Source organism: Condylostylus longicornis, unplaced genomic scaffold, assembly GCF_029603195.1.
Source record: "Condylostylus longicornis isolate FDR11 unplaced genomic scaffold, ASM2960319v2 ptg000055l, whole genome shotgun sequence".
NCBI classification, from domain to species: domain Eukaryota; kingdom Metazoa; phylum Arthropoda; class Insecta; order Diptera; family Dolichopodidae; genus Condylostylus; species Condylostylus longicornis.
In genome coordinates, this window is record NW_026578024.1 from 11,702,251 (window position 1) to 11,713,620 (window position 11,370).

At 25.0% G+C, this 11,370-nt stretch overlaps 1 protein-coding gene across 1 annotated transcript; it reads right to left on the reverse strand.

Moving 5' to 3' along the window:
• Positions 1-2,612: 2,612 nt before the first annotated feature.
• LOC129612000 (alkaline phosphatase-like) lies at positions 2,613-4,916 on the reverse strand. Its single transcript, XM_055525441.1, has 6 exons — positions 4,868-4,916; positions 4,649-4,777; positions 4,057-4,172; positions 2,970-3,996; positions 2,812-2,895; positions 2,613-2,749 (listed from the first exon to the last, which is right to left on the reverse strand). The coding sequence occupies exons 1-6, from the start codon at positions 4,914-4,916 to the stop codon at positions 2,613-2,615; spliced, it is 1,542 nt and encodes a 513-aa protein (XP_055381416.1).
• Positions 4,917-11,370: the final 6,454 nt, after the last annotated feature.

Below are 11,370 nucleotides of genomic sequence, written 5' to 3' on the forward strand. Positions count from 1 at the left end.
TCCGCATACTAATGACTAAGCTCCCCCTTAGCCACGCAGTCATCGGCATATGGTGTTTCACCTTGACTTGTGACGCCTGTCGTCAGCTGACGTATAGTTATAGGGCTGAAACTCACAAAGTAAGAGGCTCGCCGCGAGACATGACCTCGACACGAATGTAACTTTGATCGTTTCAATCACTCCTTTATCTTCCGCCATTACCGGGGCCCACCACTAGGAAGTGACAGTGCGGTTTCGGGCCCCAAAAATAATACCTTAATAAGCCCAAACAACATGTACCTATAAGCAGGACCAACTACAATTAAATACCTGCCTTTCTGATTAATTAATCCTATTATTGCCTGATCCTAATCCTAGAAAATTTAGTTATTTCCCACTTAGGATAATTTCTTATAGATTATATCTAAAAAAAAAAAAAAGACCTTAAAACACATAATGCAATACAGTGAAACTGCAATATCTCGAACTATCTCAGAAAAGTGTATGAGTAAAAAAATATTGAATTAGAGGAACTAAACAATGTTCATAAATAAATTAAAGAAAACATGACAAAATTAATGAAAAATTTATCTTATACAAAGTACGAAATAGAGAAGTTTGACTGTATAACAAATTCTTTCTAAAATAAATTATGTTAAAATTGAAAATTTGCATGAAATCACTCAAAACAACTATGACATCAATGCTTTTCTTTTTTTTCACTATTCCCACTTTCTATTTCCTTTTTCTCAAAAAACCACTAAACTTGATATCAATGTTACACAAATTTCTAATAATTTTCGAAAATAACTGGCAACCTTAACTGACTACACATTCATAGAATTATGTTTTGTAAATGTGCCAACCCAACCAATTTTTATTTTATATTTTTTGTTTTTTCTTTTACAATAATTTTCTTTGCTTTATGCTTGCATACTCCCATATTTTTTTTCAACTTTTTCCTTTATTTTCCTCTTTATTTTTTTTTTTTAGACACATTAACATTGAAATTATAAAATATATTCTGACAGAATAAACAAATTCATATCTAATTCCCTAAAGGAATTTAACGTACATATTATTACAAAAACAGAATATTAATATTTATATTATAAGAAAAATGTACACCTCTTAATAAAAATATATTTATAATATGCTTGTACTCATGTTTGTTTAATATTATTCATAAAAATATTATGTACATATATGTATGTGAGTACACATGTATTTTATGTAATAATAAATATGTAAATAAAATATTATATAAATTTGTTGTATAATTTTTTTTTATGTATTTTTAAATAGACTCAAGAATAATATTATGCAAAAATTTACTGCGAAGGAATTTTTAACATTGAAATTTTACCAACAATGAAATAAAGTCATAACTTTTCGACTTCGAAATATTCCCAGTTTCGTATTAAAATTTTTGACAAATTCAGAAATTCTCAATCTTATAATGAAAAACACAAATCTGCGTATATTTTTAATGCTGAATGCCGAAAAACTCCAGTAGTATTTGAATTTCTGTGTAGGGCTGAGATAGAAGCCAATTTGTTTCTCATATTTTTACTAACTAGAGGCTTTGAAATATACCTATCTCTCGAATATGTGTTTTACAAAAATTCAATGCGATTGTAGCTTACTTTAAGTAATTCGATGATTAACCAATCCCTTTAACTTTCTATGCTTTAATGCCAATGTGATCTACGAAACCTGTATAATTATTTTATAATTATTGTAATTTTTATATACATATTTAATTTTATACATTATTTACACCTAAATGTTCTCGTTTAAAACATCGAATTAAATATTATGAGAGAAAGATTAAAAACATTAGCAAGTATACACGCATACGCACTTTTTTTCACTCGGCGTATCCTAAAACCAAAAGTCAAGAACAAGCAAAAAATTTTCTCTACATTCAAAATCATAATATTTTATTAACATAATTATGTACATACATATAAATATTATTACAAATCTTAATATTTTTTTTTAAGATCCCATATCCTTTTTAAGTGTAATATCCTTTACATAAAAAAAAAATGAAAACAAAACGTGTTTTGCAATTTCTTCTCAGGCCTCCAATACTCCATAAGAAATAAATTAAGTTAATAAAAATTTAAAGCAATAAATAAATTAAAAAGGAAAATTTCTGTTCAAATGAAACATTTAAACTGTTATACTAGGGAATTTACAGTTTTAAACAGCTACATAATATTTTTATTAAAAATTTAATATTAAATTAGTTTTAAGATTGTATATGACGTTGCTTCTTAATATCATCCTTAATTGCTAATATTCGCAAGTAAGTCGGAAAAAATTAAGCGCAAGTTTTTTTAAATTCAGAATTCAAGGTGGCATGAAGATAACCATAAGCTTCTGAATTTTAATTAGATAAGCTTCCGAATTTAAAAATATTTAAATTTTATTTCTCAAACTGGCCACATACATTTCTTGTACCTTTTGTGTGCTTTTCCATCCTGTAAAGTATTTTAAATTTCCAAAATAAAATATCAAATTCATTTTATTTAAGACTATGAAACATAAAAACTGGAATTTTATGAAATTTTTAATTTATAACATTTATACACATAATTATATAAAATAATTTTTTAATAAATTTTTTATTTAATTTTATTCCTAGATCTCTTATTTGAATAGCGACAGCAAGTATCACCACTACCAATACAAGCTGCATATCCCATTAAATGTGGAATTAAATTTTGCTCATATGTTCCGGAAAATAAATGTGCCCAAGGACCTGTATTATATAAAAACAATTTTAAATTATTGAATTATTTAAAAATTTTTAATATTTCGGACCTGATGCAAAAACAGGAACATCATCACCTCCATGTGTCTCAGATTTCAACGGTACATTACTGGGATATGAAAAGTCTTTATCATCTGAAATTGAGAAAATTATTTTTTTTTATAATTATTAAATAAAGTTTGATTTAAAAAGAAATCACAATACTCACTAATATCATCTTTTTCCAAATTTATTCTTGATCCATTTAGTGAACGTTTTGTATCAGGACCATTTGCATAAGATAATGTTGCATATGGTAAACCATCAATATTACTGCGTAATGAATTTAAACCTAATATATCATTATTTAGAGTTGAATATCCTGATATACTCATTGTATGAGAATGATCAGCTGTAACTACAATTAATGTATCTTTTGATGATGTCATTTCTTTGGCTATTCTTATCGCTTTTGAAAATTCAATAGTTTCATCTAAAGCTTTTCGTGTTAATGTTGAATGATGTGCGATATCTATATGCCCACCTTCAACAAACAAATAAAATCCGTTTGTTCCTTTTTGTAAAATTTCAATTGCTGATGCAGTCATTTCAGCTAAACTAGGTTCTTTCCTATCAATATTATCTAAATTAAATTTCATATGACTATCAGCAAATAATCCTAATAGATGATCTGTTTTTTGAAAATCTACATTTAATAATTGATTACGATTTGAAACATAAATAGCATTTCCATCTTTATTATTATTGTACCATTTTTGTATTAAATCTTCTCCATCTAATCTTTCACCATATCCATATGCAGTTGCTTTTTCATAACCTTCAATTGGTAAGAATTTTTGACGACCACCACCCATTATAACATTTAAATATCGTCCCGGTAAATCTTCAATTAATTGTTTTGCAATATCTTTACAATATTTATATCCTGTTATATTTTGATCTATTTGTATTATATCCAAATCACTTTCCATATTACGATTAGATATATGAGCATAATTTCCAGCTGGTGAAGCATGTGTTACACGTGTTGTTGTAACAATTCCTGTCAATTTATTTGCTTTTTGTGCCCATTCTGCTATAGAAGAAACATGATTTTGACGATTTACAGCTGATTTACAATCATTTTCTTTGACTTTTTCAGTAACACCAATTGTTCGAAAATTACCCTTAACTCCACCTAAATATGCTGTTGCAGAACAAGCTGAATCTGCTACTTGGCTATCAGCACAATATGTCTAAAATTTTAAACATTTTAATTAAAGTCATACAAAAAAAAATATACAATTTTTTATTACCTTGGACAGTCCGGAATATGAAAACTTGTCAAATTCTAATCCATCAGTATGGCCTGTTAAATTTAATCTTTGTTCAAGATGAATTCTTGCTGCTGTAACAGTTGGAACTGACATACCTGTGTTTAAATTATAACATAATCAAAAATACTTATATTTTAATTCGCCCTCATATTATTAAGTGAGCGCTAAATTTAAAGTTAAATTAATCAAGCACATTGAAAATTTCAAATAACATCTTAATAAGTTCAAATTTAATTTTAATTGAAATTTTATTTTAAACGGTCATCTTAAAGAAATTTTAATATTATCATAAATTTAAAATGAAATTAATTAAAGAAGAATTCAGAAAAACCATTGCAAGTCATTAAGAATTTTTGGTTGAACGATCACTGCTGTAACATTACTTTATTTCTCTAATGTCATTTCCGAAAATGTAAGAGTGATTTAATAGCAAAATTAATAAGACCCGATTGAAATTCAAATCTGTTTCATTCTAAAACGAATCTATACAAAATTATTGATCCCCCGTCTTGAAAGAATCTTCTCAATTTTGTGCATAATCCACTTTGGAATTTAAGTAACTTGTACTTACCATCTCCCAAAAATATTATTACATTTCGTGCCTCTTTTTTATTTTGTTTAATATTCAACTTTTCATGTAAACTATCTTGAGCATCATAAAACCATTTTGTTTGAAACTGCTCTTCTTCAAATTGAATTTCTAAAAGGAAACATTACCAAATATTCTCATATTAATAAAACATTAAAAGCTAATTAATTATACAATAACTGGTATACTACGAGTATTTACCATTTAAATAACCATAAGGTAAACAGTTAATTTCACTAAAAACTATCATAATTAATATCGTAAATTTGAACCTCTTTACTACTAACATAAATAATAATTCTTTAATATTTCGCATCATTTAAAAAGACGCGATTTCAACAATGTTAAACCTATTGACGTAAAATTCACAAAAATACTAAACAGAATGTAAAATTTTTTAACAAATTTAAATACTTTAACAGTGTATTTTTTTTTTTTTTGTTATTTTTTTTTTTAAAAATTGTGATTACACGCTTTTGTCATTAAATTGAATTTAAAGTTACTGAGCATATCTATAAAGTTAAAGTCATACCTACAAATACTCTCTTCAGCTGATTTATTACGTTTATGCTTTGTTCTTGTGATTATATTGATTTTTAATTTGGAAAATTGTTTAAAATACCTACCGCATGATAAGTGATAATTAGATGCGTACCTGAAAATATTAATTAGTAGGTAAAAACAACAAAAAATAAATTACACTTGACCATGATATTGAAATTGCGTTTTTAATAGCAATTTTGAATTTTCATTTTCATAAAACAAGGAAATTTATTTAATTTATTAATTTTTTACGCAAAATTTTTAATGGACACTTTGATCAAGTGTGCAAAACAGTCAAAGGATATTCTTTTAGCTTTTAATTTCATAATATTCTCTAAAAATTTTAGTTGACACAACACTTTATTTGGATTTTTTCTGCATTAAGAATGAGAGAAAACTTTGATTATGTTCTTCAATAAAAATACTGTCATGAGCAATTCTGATAATTTTTAAATATTGTCCCATTAAATATTATAGAAAAATTTAATTAACATGGTGTAAGTAATAAGTACATAAGTCATATACTTATGAACTCTTTCTATTAAAGAGACTTATTCTGCTTAAATCTGATTCTCATTCTAAAAACAAACTGCTCAAATAATATTTTTGCAAATTCATATTTTCATTAAATTCGTATTAATTGAAATTAGTTTCGAATTTAAGATTCAAATTTAATCTCCCTAAGTTAAATTTGACTCTTTCGTAATTTTTCACAATTTTAATGCTACATTCGAATAAATATGAATGATCTTGATTAGTTTTAAAGTTCTTTTAAGAAATTTAGATTTCACTCAAAATTTTAAATCTTAATTACTAAACTTCATTTTCTCGAAACACGATGATGCGTATAAATAACTTTTTGACACATCTGGAATTCTGGAAAAATGCCTTAAAAAGTCCGTCTGTCAACCCGTTTGTCTATCCATAAATAAATGTAATAAAATAATTTTTAATGCATCTGCTCACCTTTAGTTAATACCTTTCAGTTGTTTGCCCCAAAATCGTAAGAACAAACAATTATTAATAAATTTCAATAACCAATTTAATTTTTGCTCTTCTAATATTTTACTAAATATTATTTTATAAAACAAATATAGAATTGACTAAAACAATATGACTTTCAGAATAAACCATAAAATTGTAATTATTTGTCAAAATAAACATTCATTGCCTATATTGATTGTTACACATCTACAAATATTTAGAAATTAAATTAACAAAATTGAGGTTTTCGTTAACCGTAACCATATTTTTTTGGTATATTCCAAGTATTCCAGACTACTAGGTTGTTCATTTAACTTTCATATAGCAATCATAAAGCAATTACTGTTTGAGTAAGTCAAATACAAGACATTTATGACAGTAAATATAATATTGTTGTGATAGTAACATATAAGTGGCTTGCAAAAAGTTAATATCTTATTGTATCAATTAAATAAACTGTTATATAGCATTAAAAAAGAAAATATTTACAATATTATTTTGTGTTACACCTTAACTAAAAATAAATTGTTAAAAAATTACATTTTACGTTAAAATTTTCGTTATTTTACCACATCACAATTTATTTTTGGAATGGTATAAATACTCGTAAAGTGTAAATAATACGCGAATATTAACAACAAAAATGTTTGTGTTTATATGCTTGTGTGCTAGATATTGATGACATCCTTAATAATGTTAATTATCTTAAAAGGTTTTTACTACGTTTATAATTGCTATTTTTATTATTCAGGTAGAATTTAAATTATTTTTTCACGCAAAACCCGCAAAAAAAAAAACAAAATTCTCTTTTTTTTACTTTATTCCTTCTACAAAATATTTTTATACATTCTAATTTTAGATATAGTGTATATCACCTTTACCAACAGGTAAAAGACATTTATGAAGGGTGACAATAATAACAAAACAGTTTAAATAAAAGTATGTTACTGTCACTCTTATAAACATTTACAGATTATACATATAGGTCAACAGCAACTCTAGGATATCAACCTAAATAGCAAAATCAATTTTGCTCTATTAAAATATACTCGTAAAATGGCTTAAAATAAAGCAAGGGCTACTATATTTAATCAGTCACTACTTTAAAATAAAATATGAGATTAAAATAAGGCATAGAGCTAGGATGTGACTCAACCCTATTTGTATGATCATGTTTCAGTTCAAACGCTATCATGCAAATCAAAAGCACCATAAAAAATTCAATATGGTATAGATGTTGGTAAATATTTTGTATGACGCGTCTCAAACCAAAGTATAACATCTGCATTTAAATCATCAAAGCAACAAATTCTACATACCTAAATACTTATGTATGTCATACGCATATATTTTAATTGTAAGGGTGAAAAAAAAAATGTTATAAATTTCAATTTTCAAAATTGACCTAGTTTTAATCCTCGGTTTTAGATTATTTATACTCGCATTAATAATAATTACATATGTATAACATTATTATTATTATTACATTCATTATCATGTATAATATTTAACTAACTGCTATACAGCATGTGGTATTAACGATATGTAAGTAATTCAAATTAAATTTTATGATTAAAATATTTATACATACAAACATATGTACATGTAATCGAATAATGTTCTCTAAGTTCGGGAAAAAAAATTAATTTGAATATCTGAAATTAAATGAAATTTTATGAAGAGCAAAATGATAAAAATTGTAATTTTTGTAGGTTGAAGGTTAACTTGCATACCTACTTGGTTTTTTTTTCCAAGTAAAAACCAAATAAATATGTATATTAGTATAGATAGATAAATAAAATCAGCTGGTTTGAATTTTATATCAAAAATATGCTTAATTTTTTACGGTATTAAATAAATAAAATATAACATTGCTTTAATACTGATGTCATTACCTACATATGATTATAAATGATATATGAAGTATATAAATGAATTTTCAAGTATAAGGCAATTGTTATACCGCTTTGCTCACCTGTTTTAAGTATATAGTCCGTAATACAAATAAAACTAGAATGGCAACTTTGTGTACAAAATTTAAATTCGAGTATCCTGAAAATACAGCCGATTCAGACTAAAAATAGTAATCATAAGCTATCACTCGGTGATTACGGAGCAAGATGAGTAATATTTTGAAAAAATTCAAGAAAATTCACTATTTTTGAAATATTTTGGAATTCTTTAACTGCATTTTTTGACTTAAATTTCGTGTATCAAATTCAATTGTAGTGCCCAGTGCCAACTTCGGAAACTATGTACAGCTAAATTTTTGTTTATATTATACATGCTTACATTTGAACGTCACTTTGGTCTTTTAAAACAAACTCTTCCAGTCGTTTCCTTATAGTGATCTGAAGAAAGGAACTAGAAACCAAACTGGAAAGGAACTCTTCACAAAACAATATTGGCAACTTCACAATTATTGCCATTTCTTAAATTTTGAGCAAAAAAGCACTCTATCGTGCTATTTCTGCTAATTAATTTTCGAATTAATCAGTTTTTAAATATAAATTTTTCGTAAAAATTATACGAAAAATAATCGTAAGCATTCTCAAGATTTCGTTCCAATCGGATAACTAATATTATTTATGTATACAAAATTTAGTGACTTTGTTTTTGAAGACGTTCAGTTGAAAATTTGAGAAAAAATGCAACCAATGGAAAAAATGAGTAATCTTTTTAGAAGAATGAAATGTCCGCATTAAAACAGCTGTGGATTATGATTTGAAAGTAAATAAAAAGTGAAATGAAATTAAGAGATACACGATTAGGCTCATAATGTCGAAACTAATATAGGAAATAACAAACTAACATTCTAATAAGAATTTTTTATGTGTATGTAAATATTTTTAAATGTCAAAACAGAAATTTTACCAATCATATAAGTTTCCGGCTAAAAAATTATTTTTAAATGAAATTTTCAAAATTGACCGCCCTTCAATTCTTTATTACTCGTATTATGCACAAATAGGAAAAAGCGAAGGCCAATTTTAATAAAAAAAAAAAAAATTAAAAATTTCATTTGATTGACTTTCTTTTTTAAAAAATAAATCCGACTTTTATTTTAACTTTTATAACATTTTCTTTATATAAAAATAATTATTATTACAATTTTAATCATAATTTCTCTTATACTACGATATTATTTTAAAAAAAGAAAATAGAATATTAAGAAAACTTATTTAACAAAGAGAACGTATTCAAATTTTTCTCTCTCTTTTTCATTTTATTTTTAATATGAAAATATTTTAGAATTTTCTTACGAACGTTCTTCAGTTTCGTAAGTATAAAATCTCTTTTTTTCTACAAAAGTTTATTGTTCTTCTTTACTCCTTACTCTCTTAATATGCACTCAAAAAGAAAATATTATTCTTTTGAAAATTCTTGAACTGAATATGGCGAATTATTATTTTTTTATTCCATTTTCTTATAATTTATATAATATTATAGAGGAAGAGAAAAAAAAGAACCATAGTTGAATTCAATTATTTGTTCTTAAAAACGATATTAAAACTTTTCCGACGACCCATCTTGTATTTTTTCTTTTTTCCATTTAATTTTCTTATCAAACAAGAATTTGTTCATGCAAAAACCTTCTGAAATTTCTTTTACTATTTCTATAATTTCATATTGATTTTTGTATATGAGATAAAAAAATAAAAGGATAATAAAATTGTATTCTTGTTTCTTATCCTGTTTTTCTTGTTTCCTTACACTATTTTTATTAGATTACTCGTATTACTTATATATTTTTGTTTTTTTTTTATATTATTACTCTCTAATGCTCTAATATCCTTAACCCATTACATGATCGACAAAAATATTGGTAAAACTATCAATATAAATAATTTTAGTAACGTGTACACAAATAAATAAAAATATTTACCAATGTTCGTTGTATATACGATATAAAAAATGTACGTAAGTATTGTATGTGTGCGTTACGTTATTAGGTTGCGGTCAGAAAAATAATTTAATCATATTATATACATAATATATTTATAATATTAAAAGTTTGATGAAACGTGAGAAATTTTGCAGTTTAGGCAAAAGAATAATAAAAAAAATTATATCAAAAATCAAAAATAAATAAAAAGTATGAATATTCTAATAATTCTACGTAATTGGATTGAAACAGTGTTGGATTTTCGGATTTTCATCTTTATTTCCATTTTTCCCCATATTTTTTTATATTTTTTATCTAATTTTATAAAATCTTTATAAGATTTTTCTTTATTATCTTGTATTTTGAGAAATTAATATTTTTGTTATGGAAATGTCTAGACAGTAAAATTTTGATTTTTTTTGTTGTCAATATTTTAATTAATTAATAAAATGAATTTAATATGTTAGAAATTATCAAAAAAAAAAACAAACACAAATTTATTAACTTTGTTAATGATTCCATAGAATTTTGTCATAATATTCAAGAGAAGGAAATTTTTGAGTAATGAATTTTGGTGTTCGAGTATTGAAATTCAGAGGAAATAATTAAGTTATTGAGGATTTCTAACAGTGGCTAAATTATATTTTTTGTTGCTTCACTTTATGCCTTATTTATTTTTACTTATATTATTAGAATTCTTGATCCAAGTATTCAAATTTATTTCTAAAATTCAAATTTAAAAAAAGCTCAAACCTCAAGTATTCAAATTGAGACAATTTTACTAGACTCTATAGGAATTTGATTAAAACTTCGATAACGTGATAAGTAACGATTAAAACTCAGACGTGTATTATATTTATAATTACTCAGCATTTTCAGAATTATATCTTTATGATCTTTTCGGTATCAATATTATATTTTCCATGTTATAGAGAGTCCATAGATCTATCATTTCGTCTTCGACTTTGTTGCCAATTTTTTCAACTTCGTAAGGTTTTTCTTAAAATTTTTCGTTTAATTTTAATCTGTTTTACATGATGAAGTTTGTTTGTATGCAAATGAATTTATCAGCATTACTTTGTAAGTATATTTGCGATAAGATTTTTCAATTTCACTGATTCGATTGGAGTTCAACATCATTTTAAAATTTCATGACAATTTCGGGTCTAATTTTTGCCTTTGTCTTTTTCTCTTACAAATTCAATTTCAACTAAAAACGGAATAACTTAATGCGTCCTAGTCTACTAAACAATGACTTGTTTATGAGATATCGCTTGCATTTAAAGAATAT

Coding starts and splice junctions, on each gene's coding strand:
- LOC129612000 (XM_055525441.1), bottom strand. CDS start 4,916: ATGATAGTTTTTAGTGAAATTAACTGTTTACCTTATGGTTATTTAAAT. Junction 3,997..4,056: donor CATATTCCGGACTGTCCAAG/GTAATAAAAAAT, acceptor TTAAAATTTTAG/ACATATTGTGCTGATAGCCA. Junction 2,750..2,811: donor TGTTCCTGTTTTTGCATCAG/GTCCGAAATATT, acceptor TATATAATACAG/GTCCTTGGGCACATTTATTT.